Below are 26,393 nucleotides of genomic sequence, written 5' to 3'. Positions count from 1 at the left end.
TACAGAGACAGACAACCATTCACTCTCACATTCACACCTACGGTCAATTTAGAGTATCAATCAGCCTCGTCCCCTCTTGATGTCTTTGGACTGTGGAGGAAGCTGGAGTACCAGAGAGAACCCAGCAGGAACAGGGAGAACATGGAGACTCCACACAGAAAGATCCCGTGCCCGAGCCGGGACTGGAACCTGGAACCTTCTTGCTGTGAGGCCACAGTGCTGACCACTGCACCACCGTGCAGCCCATTCGCTGAAATTTGAAAGTTAATTTGGCAAAATGCAAGCAAAATTGTTGGTTGGTTGAGAGGTTTCTCCTCCCACACACATAGAAAGATCAAGCTTGCATTTGTATGACTCACTAAATAAACTGATAGGCACCGCAGTTCAGAAGCTGTTGCAGGCTCATCTACCTACATAGGACCTACATTATGTACTTAATACTGCTGAAGACTACTCACACCGGTGCAGCATTTTCTTTAAACTACATGGTTACTTTCGCTACTGAGTGAGTGAAAGAGGGAGGGAGGGTGTGAGGTTGCTCCGTTGCCTCAGGTGTAAAATGTCAGGAAGGTGCTGCACTTGTTGAGCTACAACTCAGATATAACAACAGTACGGAGACTGTGTGAGGAAAAACCTTTACAAAACCCATTTGAAGGCAGCACAAGACTACAGTACCACCCACCAAAAGGGGGTGGGGGGTTAATTCACACCTCAGACAATCAGCTACTCAGCAGACAAAGAAAGATTTGGCTCAGCTCAGCAGCTTCCCAGCTGCAGGTCTAAGCCGTTTTCTGAGGAGATTTCAGTAAAAATAGCCTATTCTCCTGCTGTGTATACGCATTCATGACCAGCTTCACACTGATTTATAAGCGTATTAATACAGGATAAGTTATGGACATCAATTTCAGTGATCAGTTTTAATGTGGAAGAGTAAGGTTGCCGTCGTGCAACATGTCCCCTCCCATGCGTTAGGTGTTCGTTTTAATTACAGACCATTTTCAGGTGTGTAGAACACACAGAGCAGGTGGAACAGGTTAAAAATAAAAAGACCCTCCACCTTGCTGACATTGCACATTATCCCTGGTGTGCTAAAAGTGATAAAAAAAACCTCAGTTGTGGACAGTGTTCGCCAACAAACAGTATATCCCTGCTTGCAGTGAGTCCAGCTCAACCAGACTTGCCTTGTTTGACATTTGCCGTGTTTTTTCACGCCGTCAACTTAATGTTTATGTTTGTGTAAAACAATCTGGATCCTTTTTATGTGCAGCATCACTTTGTAGCCTCAGTATGAATAAATGCAGTTTGGGGGACTGAGTCAGTTTGGGTCTGTTGGGTTCTGGTTAAAAACACAGCAGGTTAAAATACAGTGTATATGGTTCTGGATAATTATCAGCTATGTCAGTGGGTTTGCAGCCAACCTGCTCTGGTAGTATTCATGGGATGATATCTAAGAATTTACAATTATTTCACAAAGTAATTGATACATGGTGATCCTGCAGTCTTTGGGCCCACGGGATGTAGTATGTTTGAAAAGCGGAGATAAATATTTCTGGCTCGGAATTCCCTGATTAAATTCTCCAAACGAAGCTGGGAAACGGAAGGCAGCTCTCGGCTGATAATCGAGAGAGAGGAAAGAGGCTTGTCAGAGTGATAGGGCACCATTCGCTGCTGGTTTTGTTTACATGTACGGTATGTTCAATCCGGAGACACAGGGGCGGGTTTGGGGGGAAGGCTCCCTGCTCGTCCCCCACTCCGCCACAACCACCCCTCTACTGAAACTGCTAGCTGGGCAGCTACAATGCAAAACCTAACCAGACCTGTTCATCTGTCGCGATCGGGTTGTCAACTGTAGCACCTTTGCAGAGTTGCACGTCTCGTCGAAGCTTTGAAAAGAATAAGAAAGTGGTTTGAGAGGAAAATAAAGCGGAAAAGACACAGAAACCGGTCGGATTCAGCTGTTAGCCGCGCTGGGTAAGTGAACACACGTAGCAATTAGCTAGTCCGCGTTAGCTAACATTGGGAGCTAGCTGTTAACTTTTCTGCATGTTCGGGCTTTGAGTGACGTTTTGCCAAATAACGTGTTTCTACTTTGCCGTTTTCTCGTCAAACAGGAACATTATTTCCCAGCAGACTGGCTGTTTAGGCAGGTCATGTTCAGCTAGCTTCCCCGCTGGGTGCAGCTGGTGGTCGGATACTACAGCCGTGCTAGCCGACTAGCTGTGCAGGTTTGTCGCATCGCTGAGTTCTTGCTTTGCAGCTTGTATACAGCCGATAAATCAGTCCCCAATGAGGGAAAAACATTTAATCAACTCAAACGAGCTGTCTTCGGAGTTAACCCCGCCAGCTCGGCGTGGACGGGGCTGGCGGGGTTATTGGGCTCAGTGCTGGTGTGTTCCAAGCCATCCCGGTGTTTGTGGGAGACACTGTATGTTGGTCACTGTAACACTTCCTATGAGCTGCAACGTCTAGTTTGTTTATAGCATTCGTTTATAAATGATGTGGTTTTAATCAGAGCGCATGGTGTTGTGGTAATACTGGCACCTCATATTCTACACCCAAAAACATTAGGGGGCAGTATGACACCAGAAAGTTGGGGTGTCCACCCCTTATGTAATAAACAAGGAAATGCTTTCTTCTTTTGAATGAGGTGAAAGTGTCTAATTACTTATGGATTTACAATACAGAGTGTGAATACATAAGCAGGGGAAAGGGTTTGCTTCTTCAGGTCACCATTTAACATGAATTGCTCAAAGAGTTCAAATGCGTGACGTCTGTTGTGAGTTCCATTTGTTTCCTTGGAGTTGGTCTCCTCATGGTGAGATGGGCCCTGTTTTGTTTTTGGGTGTGAAAGATTCTTATTTACATCTTTCAATAGATCCACAAGCTCGGCATGGTATTCATTTTCACTGTCTTATGTGATGCTATTATCAAACAAACAGATTTTCAGATCTTTATTTTTGATTGACCCAAAAGGGGTGTGTGTACCTTGGGTTTCTGATCCACTGTGGAGTGTCTGAAATATCTGCTGTACAAAGCACTGAAGTTGCAATGCACGATGTTGGAGTGTGTCATTTCCTGTCCAGTGTTCTACATTCATATTAAGCAAAATAAAAATAAAAAAGCGCTTTCTTTAACGATGACTTTCACACAACTGTACCCTGTACTGTAACTGTACCAGCCTATTGTAACGTTTCACATTGTTGGTAACTGTTGGACCCGAGCTGATATCTTGCAGACCAAGCAGATCAGGTACCTCCAGCAGGTGCAGAGCTCTGGAGAGGGTTAGTTTGTGAGGGACTAGAACTCCGATGTCTGTAAGCGTGCAGCTCCTGCTCACTACAGTGACTCACTATTGCCTGGTGAAGATTAAAGTGGTATCGCCAGGCCAGCCGTTGTTGGCTGCTAGATGCTGACAGGTTGTTCCTTTTATTAACACACCGGTGCTTTTACTGAACACAATGATTCAAGTTTATGCTTCTCTTAAAGCGCAGGTGAGTTGCAGATCTGAGTGAGTTGGTTGTTAAATACGCATTTTGAATAATTAATTATGCCAAATTTTCCATCAGCTCAGCCTTGTCTTGCTCTACTACACTACTTACACATTTTTTCTTCCCAGGATTTGAGATCACAATTCTCTCTAAGGATTCTTATTTTTCCCAACAAAAACATTCACTTCACTGTGCATAAACACATTTGAGGTGCTTGCTGTTGGATTGGCCTCAGGTGCTGCCGTCTAGTGACGTCTTAGACCTTTGAACAGTGGTGATCAGAGTCACATCTCATCCAGGTGTTGGTGATAGCCTTGTCATCCTCATGCCTCTGGGGAGCTGAGGTGCTGCGCCGCAGGCCATTTCTGTGTTTGCTGGCATTTAGAGACGTGGCTTGTTTGTCCCTCATTACTGATTCATACTGTATTTAATGGTGATGTTTCAGAGTGAGGAGATATGGCCAGAACTGTTCTGAAGATAAAAATTTTCATATCTGATGATGAGATAATAATCATCATAAATGTCGTCGTAAGTTCTATCAAATGTTGTAGAACAATCCAGGCCTGTCTGGAAGGGATAAGATTAGAGTCTAAACCTCCGAGAAAATATATGTTGTTGCTTGAGTCCTGTTATGTTCTGAAAGTGTGGACTAACCAGTTAAAGCTACTGGTTCAGCCCTGCTTGTGTGTGCTGTCCGCCGTCTCCTCAGTTGTTTTTGTTCTGTCCTCTTCAGCTTGAGATGCGGGAATATTGCGACAGCTTTTTCTGCTTTTACCTTCTCTCTCTGTGTCACTTCCTGGAGCAGATCACCATGGTAGTCAGGGAGACACTATGCAGGAGGCCTCTGTTGTCCAGGCAGCATCGAGGGTTTTCTGCCCTGTATAAACCTCACGTTGCTCTGTTCTCATTAACATGCTTCTGTGTTGCTGTTTCCCACACGGCTGCATTATTGACCTGTCAATCAAAAGTCTTGAGTCCTCTGGACCAACCAGATTACAAGTCAGTAAAGTTACAAAAGGCTTAGAAGCCACTTTGACACACACAGAGTCTTTCTCTGTGTCTACTTGCATTTGTAATGATTAGCGTTGTCAAAAATATTGATTCATCGATTAAATATCAATTTTGACAAGTCAAAACGGTACTAAATGACTTTTCAATAGTATCGATACTCTACCTGCCTCCTTGGTTTACACATGCACTGCTGCCGCTAACACACACACACACACACACACACACACACACACACACACACAAACAGACAGAGCACTGCCCTGGGGAACGAGCCATCGTGCAGCAACCCCTCCCCTCCTGCCTCGCTCACACAAACACCGCTGGCTGTATTTTTTTTTTTTTAAGTGTCGTCACCCTACGTGTGTAAGCTGCCATGGGATGGCATCTGCTGGACCTTCGCAACCAGTTTTAATAAATAAACAAAACAGCAGAAGTGCAGTTCGGAGGTTCTTCGGATTTGAGTCGGATGAACAAGGAAAGCCAAAGGACAGCAGCAAGCCGATATGGAAGAGGTGCAACTGAACTGTGCCGACAAAAGGAGTGAACACGACAAATGTAGCAAAGCACCACCAAGACAGACAACCAGATCTGTATAGATTTAGAGGTCCAGAGGTTGGTAACAGTAGAACTTGAAGTACGTGTTGCCTAGAGTTATCACATCTGTCGGTGTTCACTTTGACGTGTCGTCTTTTTAGCGAGTGCTAGCTAATGCTAATTGACGGTAGGTTACATATATTAAAACTTATTTGCATACTGTTAATGTGTAAAGAACAACTTTAAAAAGTTCTCTACCTCAAGAATAAAGTTCTTTATTTTTCTTTAAATTAAAAACATTTTTGCACAAAATTCGGAGAGGTTGTTTAGTATCGAAAATCGAATCGACTATCAATATTTTTCAAAATATCGTATTGAGGTGTGAAATCCAATATTGTGACAACACTAGTCATGATCCATCAAAAAAGTAAGCAGATGATTTTCCTAGATATCATTTATTAAACAGCATTTAGTAAGTCTGCACCTTTATCCATGGAGGAGATAATTATTAACAAAAATGTACTTTCATTTAGAGGCACTAAGGCTGGTGTGTGTGACATTTCCCAGAATTAAGAGTTGCATACAAAGATTTTGGATGTACTAAAAAGTCTCGTCATGTATTCGATTCCAGTAAAAAGATCCCACTCCCCATGTCCTCTCCCCAGCAGCAGTTACCAACCCCTGCAGACAGCAGGACGCTGCACACGATCATTTCACATTGCACCTAATACTGCAATATATGACTTTGTGCACATAATTAGGGCCTGAGCCTGAAGGTGCTTCAGGCGAAGACCCTATCATGTTTGCTCAGCAGAGCAACACATTAGCAGTACTAAAAACACTAAAAACACACACTAAACAGTGTCCCAGCCCCCCCAACACCCATGAGGCAACTGGGCCAGACGGCCTGGAGCCAGTTTTCACATCCACACCATTCAAAACCTGGTCCTGGACTGTTCTTGCTCTCAATGAGTGCGCGTTATGCGCATAACACGCATAATCTAATTTGACCCCCTGAACATGCATGAAATTGGCTGAAATTCGGCACAATTGACCGGTCTGGCTAAACATTCACTAATCAAAAATCAAAACACCACAAAAGTCTATAGCGCCACCTAGGGAGCCACACAAAAAAAAGATAATTTTTTATAATTCCGAGCGCTATAACTCCTCACACGAAAGTCCCACAAACATGGGACCAACACCGTTGGACTCGTCTCATCAAGACGAACAATTCTTACACTCTGACCCCTCACCTATCTCCAACAGAATGTCCACAAATTGGACAAAACTGTCAAAATCAGGACTTTTTTTACTCCCCGAACAAAATCTATCTCCTCCTAAACCGTAAATGCCAGGGCTTCCAAACTTTCACACATTACTCTCCCAACTGTGCTGATTAAAATTTGTTCAAGGTTAATATACTACGCGCTCGGTTTGGATTTTATGAGCCGTCAAAGTGGGGAGACACGTTTCACCTTCCAATGGAAGTCTATGGGGAGAGCGTGTCCTCTCAGGGTACATACTCCCAAACAAATGCTTGCCACGTCTACACCATACATCCCACAGCTTTTAAAAACACACCACTGTATTCCTTACAAAAATCCCTACAAAAATATGGTATTATGTGTGACTTTTGACCAACATATGCTGACTTATTCAGCTTTTACACACTACATTTCTCTTAATCCTCTTCTCTCTCCACTCTAGCACAGATCAGAGACAGAGCAGTGGGGGAGGGGTTCTTAAAGGGCCAGCTCTCAGCTCTGCTCTCACTCTAGCACAGATCAAAGACAGAGCAGTGGGGGAGGGGTTCTTAAAGGGCCAGCTCTCAGCTCTGCTCTCCACTCTAGCACAGATCAAAGACAGAGCAGTGGGGGAGGGGTTCTTAAAGGGCCAGCTCTCAGCTCTGCTCTCCACTCTAGCACAGATCAAAGACAGAGCAGTGGGGGAGGGGCTCTTAAAGGGCCAGCTCTCAGCTATGCTCTCCACTCTAGCACAGATCAAAGACAGAGCAGTGGGGGAGGGGTTCTTAAAGGGCCAGCTCTTAGCTCTGCTCTCCACTCTAGCACAGATCAAAGACAGAGTAGTGGGGAGGGGTTCTTAAAGGGCCAGCTCTCAGCTCTGCTCTCCACTCTAGCACAGATCAAAGACAGAGCAGTGGGGGAGGGGTTCTTAAAGGGCCAGCTCTCAGCTCTGCTCTCCACTCTAGCACAGATCAAAGACAGAGCAGCGGGGGCGGGGTTCTTAAAGGGCCAGCTCTCAGCTCTGCTCTCACTCTAGCACAGATCAAAGACAGAGCAGTGGGGGAGGGGTTCTTAAAGGGCCAGCTCTCAGCTCTGCTCTCCACTCTAGCACAGATCAAAGACAGAGCAGTGGGGAGGGGTTCTTAAAGGGCCAGCTCTCAGCTCTGCTCTCACTCTAGCACAGATCAAAGACAGAGCAGCGGGGGAGGGCTTCTTAAAGGGCCAGCTCTCAGCTCTGCTCTCACTCTAGCACAGATCAAAGACAGAGCAGCGGGGGAGGGGTTCTTAAAGGGCCAGCTGGCAGCTCTGCTCTCACCTCTGCACTCACTCTAGCACAGATCTCTGCGCACTGAGGCTCGTATCTCCTAAATTACAAGGCCTAGGGATTTGCCAATTACACCGTCGGATTCGGGCCGGTGTCAAGGACGCGGCCATAGGCCGCACGGGGGCTCAGGCCCTAACAACGCTGCTTGCAGCTTTAATTCTGGCTTTGATTTCAGATGGCTTGTGATGTCTGTAATCACAGGAACAGAATTCTGACAGGTTCAACTGGATGTGAACACACTCAACTATCAACATTTCAACTTTTTTGGTTTATTATAAGAAAAGGAAACCATGAAGGCAACATTGACCCTCCTGCTGTAGTTCAAGCTAGACTTCCAACACACTACACCTGGTAACTGCTACAGTCCTGGTCTGGAGGTCTGTGTAGAGGCAACGATGAGACGATGGTTCCTCTCAAAGCTGGTGAGAACATGGCTCGGTCAGGTACGCAGGAGAACCAAGGCACTTACAGGGATGGACCTCTGCATTGATCCGACAAGCTTGGAAGTCATGTTGTGTAAATTTGGCTGAACCAGCATTTCCATTCAAACATAGGACACATTTGTACAGAACTGTCAGAAAGTCAGCAAAAGGAAAATGCTAATTTATGGTTTTTTCCATTGGCTGCTGTTTGTCCACAGAGGCAATCTTAGAGAGCCAGACATGCTTCATTTCATCATTCATCAAGAGCTCTTAATGACACCAGTGTTCGCTTCCTTTGGTATTATCAGCCACATGTCTCTCCCTGATATATCACATTCAACACAACATCAACCTTGCTGACAGTCTTCTTGCAAAGATGGCCAACTGCTTCATTTCGGCTCTCTTACTTTCCGATTGCATCTGATTTATCAGAACCAATACAATCTTGTGTTCATAACACTACGTTCCTTCTGTTTGTAGGAACATCCAAAGATGCCTGAGGTTCGGGACCTCTCTGAAGCTCTGCCAGAAATGCCCATGGACCCCATCACTGGTGTTGGCGTTGTGGCCTCCAGGAACAGAGCACCCACCGGCTATGATGTGGTACGTCATGAGTGTGTCACATACATCAGTGTCTCTGTCTCTCTCTAAGTTAAGAAGGGAATGCAGTCAGGAGTAAACAAACATAAACTGAATTGTGCTTCACATGTCTGTTTACTTAAGCTCCAAGATTGAAGAGATAATTTTGTTATTTTTAATGACTGATATGAAGAGAAACACTTAGACGTCTGTGTGTGACAAAGTGACATTTCTCTTCTTTGAATAAAAATATGTTGAATAATTTTATGACACTATTCAGTTGGATAAATAATAACTTTACAGATGTGTTTCTGTTTCATTCCAAAGACACAGTGCCCCTGTCTGTAGTTGACGTTTGAGTAATTATGTTCTCGTTTATTCTTCATTAGTTATGAGGAAATGTCTGTGTTGTCTTGCTGCCTACATGTAAGCAGGGCTTTACACAGTGGACTGCAACACTCATGGAACTGATACAATGAAGTGGAAACGTGGAACTGAGCCACGTGTATTGAACAGCAGGTTGTGTTTTACAGTTGGGCTTCTTAACCTTCGCATTTGTTGTTGTTAACTTGTCTCTCCATGTGCCCTCTGTGCTTCCAGGTGTCCACCACAACAGATGGCTTGGATGCTGACTTGTGGAAAGACGGCCTCTTCAAATCCAAAGTCACCCGCTACCTGTGCTTCACCAGGGTCTTCTCCAAGGAAAATGTAACCCAACCCACCACACCAGCCAATAGCCAGTCAGGACATTTGAACACACCATTTAGTGACCCATTGTACCCCCCCCCCCCCTTGTCCCCACAGAGCCATTTAGGAAATGTACTTGTGGACATGAAGCTGATTGACATAAAGGACACCCTGCCCGTGGGCTTCATCCCCATCCAGGAGACTGTTGACACTCGTATGTTACCGATTTAAGTATTGAGCGACTTGTACTTCGATGAAAACTTCTACAACAATCACAAATCCAGCCACAGGCCAAATGCTGGGTAACCCTAGTTGCATTCAAAGAAGGGAAAACTGTTGAAAATTAGTGAGCAGCAGTAAACGAGTTCCAGCCTTCATGAAGCCAAACACAGTGACTTTGATTAGTTTGATCAGTTTACCAGAGCAATGGTGGCCACGTGCACGCACACGAATAATCACAGTGAGTGAAATTTATTGTGTAAAATAAAGCTACACTGTGGATTGTCAACAATGAGAATAATCCAGATTAATCCAATATCTGAAACACTCCTGGCAGCTCTAAAGGGTAGCACGGCAGATTGCTTCCTTGAAGAACAAGCCACACTGCTGCGTTTGCATAGCTGGCCAGGTTTTCCTCTGGTCCAGGAGCAACAAAGCAGCACCACGCATTTGAAATGAGAGAAGCCATGTAAACAATGAGTGTCCTGTTTACCAGTCTGTGATTAAAACCAGGACCACAAAGTTGAGAAAGGGCAGTAGAGCAGCATGTTTTTCCATTGCAGATTAAATGAGATGCGTTTACATGTGTCATCCAGTTTAATGGTGATCAGTATACCACAGTGTCACTGGTAATGATGTACTGGCACTGTAAACACCAGAACCTTCTTAATTAAACTTTAAAATTTAAGATTTTTTAAAAATTAAAATTAGCAGGTTTTGCAGCTGAGTTCACCTTCAAAGATGCTTTACTGTGTGCGTGCGTGTGTGTGTGTGTGTGTGTGTGTGTGTGTGTGTGTTTGTGTTGTGCAGAGGAGCAGGCATTCAGGAAGAGGCGACTCTGCATCAAGTTTATTCCACGGGACTCCACAGAAGCAGCCATCTGTGACATCCGCATCCTGGGACGCTCCAAGCAGGCCCCCCCTCAGTACACATTCATAGGGTAAGGAAATTGCATCATACGATGGAAAGTTTAGGTTGTACACAAAAAAGCACTCACCTGGTCTCAGAGTGGTGGGTTTCGTCCTGCAGTTTAGTTATCATTTATTATTATTATTATTATTATTATTAAAATATTGGATATCAATCGCTCAGTCTTCTCACGATGTTTGATGGATTGAATGGTTTTCACATTTCAACAACAGAGTGAATGTCACACTCCTTTATTTTCCAACTTTGAAAAAAAAAGTCGAATTTTTATAGAAAGAAACAAAAGAACACAAAAACCAATATAGGTTGTGTTTTATGATGTCACAGTTGTAGTTGATGACAAAATACAGAAACATTTAGACTTTTGAGAAGGTCACATTCATTTCAGGATGGTCAAAGTAGGTTTCAGGAAGTGTTAGTTTGGATTCCTGTTTGAGGTGGAACGGGTGTTCAGGACCATGTTGGAGAGCCTGCAGTGGTGTTCAAGTCTTCTGATAAAGTTTTAAGGTCCTGGAACTTTCTCTTCCTCCATATCTGCCAATTATAGTAGACAGCTGGTTTCATAAGATCTCTATCCCGAGTGCATCATGTTCTTGTGGGAAAAGTATCACAGCAAGATTCTTCCTTTGGACACATTCCTGTTGCCGCATGGTATCAACCTGCCAACCCTGGGATCAGGTGGTCTGGTTCCTGTAAAGTGCATGAACCAGTGCAGCCAAATTTATATCCTCAAAAGATCCCTGTAGATGTTTCCCACAGATGTTTCAGGCTTTAGTCAGTGAATAAGAAGGGAAACAAAGCCTAATAAATGTGCTTATGTCCACTCCCCAGCCGTTTTTGCTCATGAATGCTTATAAACTTGTTTGTTTGAACAGAGAGCTCAATAACATGGGAATCTGGTATCGGATGGGGAATGTGCCTCGGGCCCAGGACTCCACACACTCAACAGTCACCAACAACGTCCAGAACATCAACTCTACCTCCAGTTCTGCCTCAGTTCCTGCAGCTCCTATGCCCAAGTAAGTCACTTGTATATCTGCATCTATGGCTGCAGCTGTGTGTGAGCCCTGAATCAAGGACAGCGGAAACGCTTCTTTAAGGAAAAGGAAACTGCTCCATTACAGACCACAGCAAAACAGGAAAAGGAGATGTCAGAGCTCAATATCCTTTAAATAGTTCAATACCTTTGGATTGATCTCAGTGGGGAGGTGCCACCAAGACATCAAAGCAAAAGATGAGTTTGTGAATATCATTGTATACTGAGGAAATATTATAATAAAATAACAATAAACTTTATTTGTATAGCACTTTTCAAAGCATAGTTACAAAGTGCTGTACAGTTCACAATAAGATGATACAGACAAAACAAAATCATAATAAAAGCACACAAAAACCTGATCTGCTTTATCCAGCAAGATAAAACAAACACGGTAAAACCATAGATTACAGAGTTAAGACAAAGAAGATAGGCCCCGATAAAATAGGGGATAAATAAAACAATGACATAAAAGTCATAAAAAGATGTCAGACAACAAATTTACTCTAAAAAGGCGTCCCTGTAAAAATGGGTTTTTAGGTGTAATTTAAAAGAGTACACTGTGTCAGCTAACCTAAGATCCTCAGGCAGGGAATTCCACAGCCGCGGGGCTCTGACTCAGAAGGCCCAGTCGCCTTTTGTGACAAGGCGAGCTGTGGGTGTAGCTGGGAGGGTCCTGCCAGAGGAACGTAGGTAGCAGCCAGGCTCCTATGGTTTGAGCAGATCAGAAATATAGGCAGGTGCAAGGCTTTAAAAGTGATAAGTTAAAGTTTCAAATCAATCCTGTACTTCACGGGAAGCCAGTGTAGTTTGGCAAGAATGGGGCTTATGTGGTCATGTTTCCTTGAATTAGTCAGTAGCTAGCTGGAGACGTGAAATGGCTTTGTGACTGAGACCTGAATACACTGAGTTACAGTAGTCCAATCGTGAAGAAATAAAGGCATGAATGACTATTTCAAGGTCCGCTCGAGATAAAAAGTGTTTGACTTTCGCAATATTTCTGATCTGTAAAAAACATGATTGCACTACTTTAGCGATTTGGACATCAAAAGAGAGGTTGGAGTCAAACATTACACCAAGATTACGGACGGAGTGCTGGACATACGAAGACAGTTCTCCGATTTTAAGTTTTAAATCGCTGGTCATATTGGGGGGACCAAATAGAAGGACCTCAGACTTAGACTCATTTAACTGGTGGAAGTTTTGCGACATCCAGCATTTAATGTCGGAGAGGCAGGCTAAAACGGATGACAGTTGAGTCATATCGTTACCAGCAAGCGGGACATATATTTGTGTATCATCCGCATAACAGTGGAAGTTGATGTTATGTTTACGAATGATCTGTCCTAATGGAAGCATGTAGATAGCGAACAGCAAAGGACCCAGAATTGATCCTTGGGGCACACCACAAGTGAGAGAGGCTGTTGAAGTAGAGAATTCTCCCATGGCAACCGAAAATGTTCTGTCAGATAAATAAGAGCGAAACCAGGCAAGAGCAGTATCTTTAATGCCTACATAATTCTCCAGGCGGTCTAACAGGATGCCATGGTCTACGGTATTTAATGCAGAACTAAGGTCCAATAAAATAAGCATTGCACAGGAGCCAGAGTCAGCGGAAAGACCTTAATGAGAGCAGTTTCCGTACTATGATGGGCACGGAAAGCTGATTGATATTTCTCAAATATGCTAGAGTAATTCATGTAATTAATTAATTGAGCAGCAACAGACTTTTCTAAAATTTTGGAGAAAAACGATAAATTAGAAATAGGCCTGAAATTGTTTAAAACAAGAAGATCGAGTGTCGGTTTCTTCAGGAGCGGTCTAACAATTGCTTTTTTAAGACAGGATGGGAAGACACCAGTGGACAATGAGCAGTTGATGATTGAAGGATGTTAGGGCTGACTGTATGGACTACCTCTTTCAGAGGTCTGGTGTATTACGACTACAGAGTCCAATCAAAGTCTCTTCTGTGCTCATCACAAATGAAGGAACAGTGACTATGATTTATGGGCTTTTACAACATTTTTTTAATGAAATGAGTTTTTTTTTTTAATCATTATGTTTAGTTGTGTTTTCAACATGTACAAAATGTCAATATTATCAAAACTTGTTTTCACACACAATTGGCCAAAACTTGTGGTGCTACAGAGCGTTTTGCTTTTTTAAGACAGGATGGGAAGAAACCAGTGGACAAACACTGACATTGTTTTAGAGTGTTGCAGAATTGTTTGCTTGATTTGATGGTTTCCAACTGCTGGTCTCACTAAAGCATGTGGCCCAGACCACCCCTCACTGTGGTCTGGGTCAGTATTGACACCTGAACTGGCCACATGTGATCTGATCCCTCAGGAAGCCTGTTGAACTGTACCAGAACCAAACAGGGACAAATGTTTGTTCCTCAGCTGTCACTGTCAAACATTTCGTGGAGAAGCGTCTTTTGTCACCCACATGCAGATGTCAGTGGCACTGGCTTTGAATCGTAGAGGCCTGAATCAAGACCATTTTCTGAACAGCTTGCTTTCATTATTCACCCTCCTGCACGAGTTCTCTAGTCCTGGGTAGAATGGTTCTGGCCTTGGGGGAAGACATACAAGCATCTGGTGTCAAATGCAGAACAGTATGTGCACAGTTACAGAAGAATCCCTCAGAGCCTCTTGGCTACTTCAAGGCTCCATCAGAAAACACAACTAGACTAAACTGCTTGCACTTTCACCATAAAACTACATGTTTGACAGCCCAGCAGGAGAAATGCATGATTCATGTTCCCATATTCTTGTCCACAGGCACATTTCCATGACCCTTCCAGCCAGTTTCAGAGGGAAAAACACTACCAGACCAGACTATGAGCACCAGAATTCCAACCTGTATGCTATCTCAGGTTAACAAAACTCTCTTACCTTTTTCACCTCAGCATCTTCTCTATGTTTGTGAATCCGTGATGTGAATCATGGGAAGTTAGTGTGTGAACCTTAAATGCTAAACATTCCCCTACTGTCAGTGAGTGGCCATGTCCAGACATCAGGAACGCTGTCAATACTCTGGTGAAGCATTGAATACATTATATATTTGCTTCTGCAGTTCCGAGAACTTGTCAGAAACTTGTCAATGTGTTTCCACCATACTACCAGGGTCCCCGGGAATGTCTAAATAATTGTGTTTATATGTCTTTGCTGCTGCAAAAGCTAAATACTCAGAATATCTCTGAACACTCTTTCAGCAATGGATGGAGTTCCCTTCATGATCTCCGAGAAGTTTGCATGTGCCTCGTCTGACGTAAGTTGTCCCTGTTGTGTCTGGAGTTTTAGCCGGTCCAGTGGAGCTGATGGTGGGTTGAAGGCTCCATCTTCCTGTAGCTGATGTGTCTACATGCCTCTGCTCAAGCTTTGCATCCATCTTTAAACCTCTGGGGGGAAAAAACATAACCTTGCCAGAAGCTATAAACAAACAAAGCGTCACCAGATTTCTAACACCCTGGCAGTCTTTGAAACACTCGTGGTAGAGGAGGGGGATGGAGCCCTAAACGCTGAGCAAGGTCAAACTCTGCCTGAGCTTCTGAGGGTCAAGGAGGATGTGTTAGTTCAAGCTGCTAGTTTGACAAGGAGGTGGTGTGTCAGTGAGAGTAAGGCAGAATTAAACCGTGAACATTCAACATTGATAAAGTATAAGATTATATAATCAGACAACCAAGGAACTAAACGCGAGTCTCTCCTTCTTCAGCTGCAGCAGGTGGATCTCATTGGCATTACAATCAAGTCGCGGACCGACATTGAGAAAGAGGTGAGTGTTTGAGCATTTATTTTTCACTCAGTTGGACTTCTGTGCCACTGCTCTCACCAGCTTATGAGCAGGTTTTTCAGACTTGTATCCCCTGCCAGGAGACAAGGAGTTGCATTTCTGCTTTTTTTTCTCTCTCTGGTGTGTTTCCTGCATCAGAGCTGGACGCTGTAGTAAAGCAGCATGGAGACTGACTGAAAGCAATGTAGTGCAAGTTACTGGTGGAAACAACAAACTTTCATTTCTCTATGGATATTGTTGAAGGCAGAGCTCCGAATGCTTAAGTGTCTCCAAGTTTGGAAACGTATTGCTGCAAATTATCACATTCACCGGGTTTGTGTCCCAGCAGTGCTGATCAGAGGTTAGCTGGTAAAAAGGGTAGCATCTGATATGTGAAGCAGCACATGTAGCTAAACAGTCACTTAGCTTTATCCAGATCATTTGTCTTTCAGTAAAGTTAATCTTGATGCTTCCAGCTGCACATGACCAGAGAAGATCTGGTTTGGGTAGCTCTGAGAAGGCCCCCCTCAGGTGTGTGTCTGTAAAGACTGAGAATGACCAATGTCTTGTTTAAAACCATTGGAGGGTAGCAGTGCACATTAAGCTCTTGTGTGTTTTGGAAATTAACAGAAGAAATCAAAACAACAGACCAATCAAATCACAGCAATCCAGCAAAAATAAAAAGTAGTGATGTCAGACTGCCTCCAGCAGAGGTCAGCGTGGTCCTGAGATTGATACTAAGCAGGGTTTTTGTCTCTCTCTGTCAGTATGATTACAGCTTCCGCACCGAGCACAGTGCAGCCGCCCGCCTCCCCCCCAGTCCAACACGGACATCCCTGAGCTCCGAGGCCTGAGGACACCAACTAGGCCCCCCCCCAACTACAGACACACCAGCAAGACAGTGCTGTACACAACTACTGAGGACCCATCACTTCCCTCATGCACCCCCCCCCCCCCCCCCACCACCACCACCACCACAACTGTGTGCTGAAGTTTCCAGCCTCTGGAGGCCGTCGTGGTCTTTCTGTGTTTGCTGTGCTATTTAAATGTAAAGGCCGAGGCCTTCATGTTCCTCTGAACATTGAGGAATGGAATTCACAGATCTGCTGAGGACCCCCTCACTGCAGCAGTGAGCTGGAACTGTGAGGTGATACGGACCTTTCTTGCTGCAGGAAATGGAAACCAGTCTCATTATCCTTGGGAAAATAGTGGTTCCACTCTGACACAAATAGCGACACATCATGTGAAGGACTTGTTTGAAACAAGATATGAAGAATCAGTGATACTGGAGAGCAGCATTACTCTAGTTGGGCAGATATGTTTTCTCCCACTACATTTGTGGAACTAGAGAAGAAACCATGATGGGACTTTATTTAGAAGTTGGCACTGAGCTCCCATGTAAGCATTGATCTCTGATTGTCATTGCTCTCTAGATGTTATTGTAACATAGCTGTGTGAGTGTGTTTTGTGTTTAGGTATTTGTGCGCTTGCTAATACTCAGTTAACCACTGCTTGGCTGTCTCTGTATACGGGCCAGCATCTTCAACTACACGTAGAGCCACTGTGACTGCCAACCATAGCTCTTCTGTCTGGGCAGGGCTCAAAGGTGCCAGTACAATACCTGTTTCTGTGATTTTACAAAGCAAAGCTGTTTCACTAGACCACTGTTAAAGAGCTGATTAGTGAGCCCCCAAACAAGCTGGTGGTGGACCTTTATGTCTCATAAAACCACTTTTTTCCATGAGAGGCTGAAGGGACTCATCGTAGAGAGAAGTTCTCTGCTTGCTAGAGCGTTCCGCTCCACCTCTTTGTCCCCTGTCATCAGCATGCTGAGCAGCACAAGATGATGTGGAGTGTATCCTGACAGATGGTTAATGGTCTGCAACCCCTCCACCAATCATAATAAGTTGCCGTGTTACCTGTAGTCAGCATGTGAATATTCACCTTCTCCTCCAGAAAAGAAGAATCACAATATGACCACAGGCACAGTAGAGGTAGAGGTCCTCATAACCGTCTGCAGTGGCCAGGTTTGAAGGTTGTATTGCACCTGGAGTGTTCGGTCTTCTGTGACAGGAATGTGTGGAGCTCAGTAGAATGTTCTGTTCACTGCCCCCCATCTTCCCTGCACTCACCTGCTGCTGTTCACCTCAGCCTGCTAGTGTTGCTAAATTTACAGAGCTTAGCTATAAACCATCATGTCCTGATCAAAGAGCAGCAGTCTGAACAAAGTTATTGTGATGGTATTTTTCTGTGAGATGAACAAATGTCCTGTTGCACCATGAAAGTATTGAGATGTGATTCCTGCCCTGATATCCTGAATCCAACAGAACCGTGTGCTCCTTTTAAAGTGAACATTCCAAGGAGCGTTTGTAACTGCACTTATTCAAGCATGCCAGTATAAGTGAGGTGTGTAAAACCGTCAGTCCTGTGTCATGGCTGGAGGTGCTCCTCCCCCTCACTCTGAGCCTCGCCTCCCTGTGAGGAAACTCTTCTGCCACTCATGTCATTACCCAAGCTTGTGACAATGGAATGATTTTGAACATGATTGACAGTTTTTCTTTGCCCTCTATCATCCAGTCCTTCCCAAAGCTGATTTCTAGCTGTGCGCTGGCAGAATGTCCAACCTGCACCACAACCAATGTTGATCCAGTAAGGGTTACTTCTGTAGTACTGTAAAGGGTATGTGATTTTGTGAAAGTGTCAGTCATACATAATCACCAACATCACTTAGTCAGTTGCCCACCAGTGGCAGGGGTGGCAGCAGAATGTAGCGCGCTCATCCTTTGTTCAACCACCAAAAATCAAAGTGTGAAAAATCAGTAATTCCATATGGCTGCCAGGAAATGTGAATAGTTAAGACACGCATAGTTTCAGTTGCAGAATTAACTACAATATGATGCTAATACTACCAAAACAGTTTGTAGGATTCAGAGAAATGGCTCTTGATTTCAACCCCAGACAAACATCAAGTGATGTGAGGTTCCAGCTGCAAAGATGTTATCACCAATACAACTGATACAATACAGTGATAAAGTTCCTACAAGTACCGCAGTTCCACAACTGCTGAATTGTGTACGACTGCGTGGCTCTGCAGTGACCATAAACCAAGCAAAGAACCAGATGGTGGTGTGAAAAGTGGTCGGCCCCCTCCAGACCCTCTGTGAAGCACAAACTCATGTTTCTCTCTGCCTCTTCAGTTCAACTACAATACTCTTGTAGTCTTATTGCATGATGACAAAATACTGGTTTGCACTGAATAAACTGATGCATTCTGAACATTTGAAATGTAACATTTGAGTTTTCAGTCAGAACGTTGTTTAATAAATCACACACTGATGGTGCTGCGCTGTATTGTACCTCTGTTTGTAGTTAAGCACTTTGCAAATACAGCAGGTCTTGAACGGCACTATGAACTGCCGCTGTAGCCCATGGAGAGCACAAACCTGAAGGAAAACAGAATTGGTGAATTAACTATGAGATCCTCCAACATCCCAAAGCTTCCATTCTTGCTGAAGAGCTTACGGAGTCAAACTTGTGCTGCTTGTTTAGTTTAATTTTGATTTGGTATCTTTGAATATGGCATTGATCAACGATTGATGGCTCTATTAGGTTGTCAACTGCAGTATTTCAGGGATTCAGGATTTTGCTGTTGTACCGGCAGATAGTCCATCATGATCTGATTGATTTTAAATGGTCTGTTTTGCTGTTGCTAGCTGTTCTTCTCCATTAGTTCCAAGCTAAATATACAAGGCAGGCTCCTTCTACTTTTCTGAGTTCACAAAGCGATACAGGAGGCAAAAAACCAGCTCTGTATGCTCAAAACTCATTTCTGAGGTCTTGAAAGTTGAAATATACTTCAGATGAGGCATAACTTGAAGAGTTTTCCATTGAGGTGTCCCATTAAAGCTTCAAAGCCCAGATCAGAGAGAGCCTCAGCAGCTCCAGCCTCTTTGTGTGGTTGTCCTCCAGAACTTTCAATTAGCACATATGTTGATGGTGCCGAGGGCCACATGCTGTGAGCTCGTCTCTTCTTGCATTATTTTTTTTTATTGTTTTCTTTCACACTTGCATCAGTTAGCTGCCAGAGCATCTGGCGCTGCAACACCACACCACCGCTGATGCGCAAGTGGAAACACTTGTGTACACTGAAGACCACGTGCTGTCATCTGCTGTGCATGTGTCGTGACACCTCTGGTGCTCGCTACTATTCACGCTCCAGGAGTCTTTCTGACCCGGTACCGGTCAGCAGACAGAGTATCCTGGGCCTTGAGGCGCTGCTCTGGGTCAAAGACCATCGACCAAACCTCCTCCATGCCTGAGCCCAGTGCTCCAGACATGTTTCACCCACCACTGCACCCCCATCCACACCATCATTACACTATTCCTCCATTTCCCTCCCTCTTCATCTCTGTCACTCTTTCTTTCTGTATATCTGTCTTTGTCTCTGCCCTGCTCTCTTTCCCACCAACCGGTCAAAGCAGACCTCCGTCCCCACTGATCCTGGATCTGTTCCACGTTCCTTCCTGTTCAAAGGAAGGTTTTAGTCACCGCTGCTGCAGGATGTGCTTGCTGATGGAGAACTGTTGGGTGGAGATTCATTGAAGGAGTGAGGTACTGGACCTGCTCTACTAGTAAAGAATCATGAGAGAACTTTGGTTGTGATTTGGTGCAACAAAAGAAAACCGACTTGACTTGACTATTGAATGATGCCAGAATAATTGGGCTCTCAGGTTCTGGGGAGATGGACGTACGTGGTGCGGGGACCGGGACTTTGTCCTCAACAACTGTCGGACAACAAAGCCAAAAGGAACCATGACGAATAGTTAGACTTAATTACGTGATAACTTAATTCCATGACCTGACTGAAACTCATACATTTGTGGTGTAAAGGGATAATTCTTTCTTAACTTATGGGATATTATAAATACAAATAAAAACAAAAAGCCAAGTGAGGTTTCTGTTCTGAAGTGGGATTTGGGGGACCACCAACGTAGACCACAACATATAACTCTGAATAAGAAAATTTCCAGGCTGGCATTTGCTCATCTGGCCTGAACTCACATCAGAACTTCAAGTGCTTTTGTAAGAACCGCCGCATCCACTTCAAGACTGTGGCTCAGTTTTCCACAACCTCTCTAGCTCAGACACGTCACAGCCATCATTTGTAAAACACTTTTACGGGTGGCGTCAGCTGCTGACAACATCCTCAGAAACAGTTTTACAACCGGCTTTGAAAAGATGCTGCTGGTTACAGCTGAGACTAATGGAAGCCAACGTGAGGTCCATATCTTCCTCTTCTTCTATTTGACAGTACTTGTTACCCTTTTATCTGCTTTAAAATGTGTTTCCATCCATCCATCCATGTAGGTCTATTCTTCTCCACACGTGTTTCTGTTTCATTACCAACTCATGGGCTACATGTGGATCAAGTGTCAGGGACAGAGACAGTCAGGTGCGTGCCAACTCCAGTCAGACCAGTGGGATACTGCGTCTCCTTAGTCCCTACAGTTAGTAGAACCAAAGCCTAACACATCATCCAGTATGCAAGATGCTCTTCATTAAAGCCTTCTCACACTCCGGCAGTGGACGCTGAATGCATCTAAAACAAGAGGACTGACGGACCATGATGATAATTGCTTTTTTAAAACAACATATCAGGGATGACACGTAGGGGGGTTGTAGGGGAGACTAGGGGTAGTTGGCACACAGCTACTCTGGCCTGCTGAGGGTCTTAGACACAAAAGAAGTGGCATGAAATGTTTGCTGTCTTGACTTAAAATGATCTATTTACTTGGGATTGTGTAACATTTCAGTTTTAGAGTACAGAAACAGGTAAGTGGAATAAAACTTCAAACTTTCATACAGGCCTATTTCAAAATGGAATTTATTATTATTCTTGTAAGGAGCCAGGTTTCTTTGAAAGCTCTTTCCAAATAAAATGTAAAAATGCAATATCATTTTTATTATAATCTATTATTATTACTAGGAGTAGTAGTAGTAGTAGTAGTAGTAGTAGTAGTACATTGGAAATTACATAACACAGGAATCAGCTGCATTCTGATAAATTTAGATTATCATAAATGTCCAACATTATTTCATCCCCGACCTATGATGCTTCACACACACACACACACACACACACACACACACACACACACACACACACACACACACACACACACACACACACCTCCAAGTAATAAAATACCAGGAAGCTCCTGCTTCAACACTTGAGTCACAGCATGATGTAATCATGACCTCATATTTCATGTGGTATCTGCTGCTCTCTGCTCTGAAATATCAGAGGCTTGAATAATCAAATATCAAGTGGCCTCATTCTACATTCGTTCACTCATCCATTTCTTATAACTAATCATTAACTGATCATTAGCACTCTGACACATTTATTAGCTTAGGTGACAAGCTGCATGTCCTCCTTTGTTCCCTAGTAGCTATCCATTATTCTGTGTATCTAATGTAAAGTTCTCTAAGGCGTAAACATCGACATAAACACTGTTGGTTTTTAACTGAAATGGTTTTCGACCGTTCATCGTGGCCTCCTCAGAGGCGGATCCATCCGGGCTCCAGCACCAATCCGCCTGCAGAGCGCTCGATAAAGAGCCGCGGAGTTCAGGAGGAGGCTTCTGTCTCCCGCTGAGACCGAGGGAGACACTCGATGGCGGGGAGTCCAGTCAGCACACACACACACACACACACACACACACACACACACACACACACACACACACACACACACACACACACACACACACACACTTGGACTGATGCACGCACACTTGGACTGATTCGCACACATCTGGACTGAAGCCATCAGCGGCAGTTGAAACTTTGGATATTATCAACTTTATTATTATTTTTATTGTTGTTTTGGCCGCTGCTTGTGTTGGGGGAGGCGACGGTGGGGGTGGGAGGGGCAGACCTGGATCAGGTCGGTAGACTGATGGAGTGCGCAACAAGTGGGTTGCGCGCGGAGGAGCGCGTGCAAGGCAGCCACCCCTTCACCATGCTGAAAGATGTCAAGATTGAAGATCAGCTGAGGAGCGACAGCAGCTGCCTGGACGGCATGATCGGTAAGCTCCGCTGGACTCTCTCTCTCTCTCTCTCTCTCTCTCTCTCTCTCTCTCTCTCTCTCTCTCTCTCTCTCTCTCTCTCTCTCTCACACACACACTCACACACACACACACACACACATGAAACAAGAGGTTATATATGTAAATATGTATAAAACAAAGCGCGAGTGTTTGTGAGGGTCTGTGTTCAACTCAGGTCATTCAATTATATTCATGTGAATAAGGTTATATTCATGATTGTTCAGGTTATATTCATGTTAATAAGGATATATTCATGATTGTTCAGGTTATATTCATGTTAATAAGGTTATTTTCATGATTCTTCAGGTTATATTCATGTTTTTTTTTTAGTTTACATTCATGTTTATTCAGAAGTCTCAGGCTCCATGAGGTAAACGGAGGAGAGTCACACGGTCGTAGTCCGCCGACCTCCCAGGGCCTGCGTGCCTCCACCTGCGCCTGCGTCATCTCGACCCGGGGAGGGAACTCTCTACGAGTTGGACCCTATTACTTCCGTCTAGTTTGTGGTTGGGTCCCGGCCGCCTCGCCGCACGCCGCCGCGTATCAATAGCGCAGCGCGTCGGGAAAGGGTGGGAGATTATTTGATCCTGATTGGGGTGGGGGGTGGGGGTCTCTGCACCTCCAGACGGGCCGCAATCTGGCTGGCTCGATATCAGAGGCCGGCAGGCTGCGGCTCTGTGGTCTTTAGGTTTGGAAAAAGCCTCAGGCTCGTAGGTTTGAGGGTTAATACATTCATTCATTCATTCATTCATTCATTTTCACACCAAGTCTCGTGCAAACTAAAAATAATGTAATATTGGATGTCTTTCAGTTGAGCACCTTTAGGCCTTTGTGTTCAGAATCTGCGTAGCGATCATGAAACGATTCAGAAACCTCCAGGAACCGATCCACCCCGACGCAGGGAGAGGAGGTTATTTTATCACTCATGTTTCTTCATGAACAGTTCATCGGTCCGCTGGTGTTTGAGTTGGACGGTATAAAGCAGCGGGGACTCTGATCCCAGGGTCCGGGTCTACATTGATGTGGGGTTCTGCTGGTCTGCCTCAGGTGGAGACTCCCCGCGGTGTAAAGGCTGCACGCGCATCATCTCCGCGCGCTTCCTGCTGCGGGTCAACGACGCGTCCTGGCACGAGGAGTGTCTCCAGTGTGTCGCGTGCCGGCAGCCGCTCACCTCCACCTGCTTCTTCAGGGACGCCCGAGCCTACTGCAGGACCGACTACCAGCGGTATGACCCCCCCCCCCCCCCCACACACACACACACACACACACGCACACACACGAACCCGCGTCGGGCCTGCGGGAGCTCGGCCCACGCACAGTAACTAGTTATTCAATTATTCAGATGATTGAAAAAAAAATATAGATAGATAGATGTGTGCAGTGTGTATATAGACAGATATCTATATCCACATCTATCTAATTTTTCAGTAGTAATTCCGTTATTAAAATGATATTGAGAAGACTTCAGAGCTTCATTTTAATCAAAATGTATAATTATTGTTTTAATAATTAATAATAGGAAGAAGAAAATAATAAAGCAACAAAAATTATTATTATAATTATTATGCATTTATTTTCACTTTAAAATTAAAGGCCAAATACGATGATTTGTGTTCACACACGTGATTCCTCCTTCGTGATGACAAAATAATTGGGCTCTCAGGCCTGGTGAGGACCTGAGTGGTGCGTTTTATATATATATATATATATATATATATATATATAAAAATATATATATAAAAATATATAAATATAAATATATATAAATATATATATAAATATATATATATAAAAAATATATATAAAAATATATAAATATAAATATATATAAATATATAAATATAAATATATATAAATATATATATATATAAATATATATACATAAATATATATAAATATATATTTATATATTTATATATATATATATTTATATATATAAATATAAATATAAATATATATATTTATATATATTTATATATATATATGTCACTTTCTGAAATTATTGCCTACGAGCTGATGTAGGCAGGAAAAAAAGTCATGATATTTAACATTTTACATCCAGATTATTTTAATTATTGACCTTTTTTCATTAAGGCAAAAATTCAAAATTTCAATTTAATAATCAAGTAGCTCTGTTAGGATTAGGGTTTTAAGGAATTTTATTTTACATTTTTTGTTTTACATTTCCAGTCCATCTCAACGTGACTCAAATAGGCAGTTTTCAGGTTGTCTTCAGTCACCAAATTTGATTTAATTAATTTGAGTTAATTGAATTTAATACAATTTAATACATAGTAAACACATAAACCAGGTGATGCTGCAAGCTAACAACAAAAGCTTCCTTCAGTGCTGGAGGGTGAAGACTGGTCGATGATGTCATGATATTGCTGATGATGGACTTCGCTTGGTTCCAGACGTGTTGGCACATCACATTTTGAATTTCTGGAAGAAAAAAAAAAAATTGGACAGAATGAATATTTTTTATTTGAGTTCTTGATGTTATCAGGGTCTGGCTATTCTTCCACGAGTCCTCAACATAAAACCATCACACCTATATATAGAGACAGAAACAACAAAGAGTATTCATAATGACAAAACACTCCAAAGACTTAAACAGTCAATACCATTATCAAACCCCAGAGTCAGCTACAGTAGGCTATCAGTCAATCATTTCCTATCATCTCATGTGCATTGACCTCAGCCTTGAGGTTCCAGGTTGTTGATTCCTCCTCTGACCGGGAGAGCGTTCTTTGACCAAGTTGTAGTTCTTCTTTGGCAACATCATTTGTGCCTGCATGTTCTCGTACCAGCCAAACGTCTGGGTCATTGCTTTCTTCCTTATTTTGTGCTTTAATTTCTGCCGGTCTTGATTTTTTTACATCAATTCTCCATTAGTAGCAAAAGTCTGGTGGTGTGAAGTAAATTGGTTACTTCACCTTGACTGTGTTTGTGTGTGTGTGTTATCTTTAATAGTTCAACAAGTATTGTTATTACTGATGTATTGAAAAGTCCTGGGAATTCCACATTAAAGTAACTCATCATAAACACGTATGTTATATCAATCACATTCACTTGCTGAAAGAAACACTGGTGTGACGTGAGAGATGCTGTCCGGTGGGGGAGGTCCTCTTGCTGCCGGGTGGTCTTGGCTGATGTCCGCAGGTCTCCTCAGACGGGCTGGACGGCAGCGCGCTGCCAGGCTCATCTCTCTGCCGGAGGTCTCTGTGAGCCTGTCACAGCCTCTTTAGAGCCTTTGTTTCTCTCCGAGATCTAAAGACTGCGGCCGGTGCGTCAGTGTGGCTGCTGCACGCTGGAGGTTCTGCTGCTCACAATCACCAACATGCACCCCCCCCCCCCCAACTTCGCACGGAAGACACGTCTGGCTCAAAGGTTCAGAGAGAGGCTCATAGGTACATCTGACCACGTGGCGGGAGTTCCTCTTCCCCTCGTTCCACGCTTCTGTTGATTGAGGTATGAGGGAGAACCCGTTACATTGGTAGCTGCTCTACAGCCTTTATATCCTTCACCAGTTTGTAGTTCTTATTATATAAAACGAGGATCAAACTTGAGCTTTGTTGTCGCTAGCTGGGGCATAGGCATTTTATAAAATATAGAAGTATGTGAATATTAGCTTTTAGGGAGACGTCAAACCCAAAGATACCAAAGAAGCGTTCAAAAATGAGCCAGTGGATTGATTGGTTTTTGTATGTTTTAGCACCGTCTTCAGCAATGTGAAGGAGTATTTCTTCATAATGTAATGTATTTCTTGTATAGAAGAGTTCAATGTGAAGCTCTAACTGTTGAGTGAGACACCCCTCCATGGCATAAAGACCCAGAATATATCTAGAAATGTAGATGTAACAAAAAGGTACATTCACGAGTAAATAAATTTGGGGAAAATAACAGTACATTAAGAGTTGAATTTATATCAAAAAGGGGAAAAAAAATACAATAAAAATTAATTCAATTCACACAAAGGTGATACACATTTAAAACAGAAATGTAATTCTTTTGACTGAGTAATTTATTTGAA

At 43.5% G+C, this 26,393-nt stretch overlaps 2 protein-coding genes across 6 annotated transcripts in view; both read left to right on the top strand.

Moving 5' to 3' along the window:
* The first annotated feature begins 1,093 nt into the window (after nucleotides 1-1,093).
* On the top strand, nucleotides 1,094-18,596 carry mvb12ba (multivesicular body subunit 12Ba). Of its 5 annotated transcripts, XM_086187782.1 has the most exons (11): nucleotides 1,700-1,971; nucleotides 2,112-2,225; nucleotides 8,507-8,629; nucleotides 9,206-9,313; nucleotides 9,410-9,506; nucleotides 10,322-10,451; nucleotides 11,314-11,457; nucleotides 14,258-14,352; nucleotides 14,692-14,747; nucleotides 15,192-15,251; nucleotides 16,016-18,596. In XM_086187782.1, exons 3-11 carry the CDS (start codon nucleotides 8,519-8,521, stop codon nucleotides 16,100-16,102), a joined length of 888 nt encoding a protein of 295 aa, XP_086043908.1. In that variant the 5' UTR covers nucleotides 1,700-1,971; nucleotides 2,112-2,225; nucleotides 8,507-8,518; the 3' UTR covers nucleotides 16,103-18,596. The 5 variants fall into 5 exon arrangements, with proteins under 5 accessions (XP_086043909.1, XP_086043910.1, XP_086043908.1 ...); XM_086187783.1 differs by lacking the exons at nucleotides 1,700-1,971; nucleotides 2,112-2,225 and adding an exon at nucleotides 1,094-1,156; XM_086187784.1 differs by lacking the exons at nucleotides 1,700-1,971; nucleotides 2,112-2,225 and adding an exon at nucleotides 1,584-1,689.
* A 3,613-nt stretch (nucleotides 18,597-22,209) lies between these two features.
* Nucleotides 22,210-26,393, top strand: part of LOC147244404 (LIM/homeobox protein LMX-1.2-like) — a 33,378-nt gene continuing 29,194 nt past the window's right edge. Inside the window, exons 1-2 of the mRNA XM_086188267.1 lie at nucleotides 22,210-22,339; nucleotides 23,408-23,585. Of these exons, the coding sequence (XP_086044393.1) occupies nucleotides 22,210-22,339; nucleotides 23,408-23,585 (308 nt within the window). The remainder of the gene's footprint in view (nucleotides 22,340-23,407; nucleotides 23,586-26,393) is intronic.

Source organism: Aulostomus chinensis, chromosome 19 (genome assembly GCF_037954235.1).
Source record: "Aulostomus chinensis isolate RoL2024-O1b breed Wild chromosome 19, RoL_Achi_v1.0, whole genome shotgun sequence".
Classification (NCBI taxonomy): Eukaryota; Metazoa; Chordata; class Actinopteri; order Syngnathiformes; family Aulostomidae; genus Aulostomus; species Aulostomus chinensis.
Note: the sequence above shows the minus strand (reverse complement) of the source record. Positions and strands in the feature narration are given on the sequence as shown.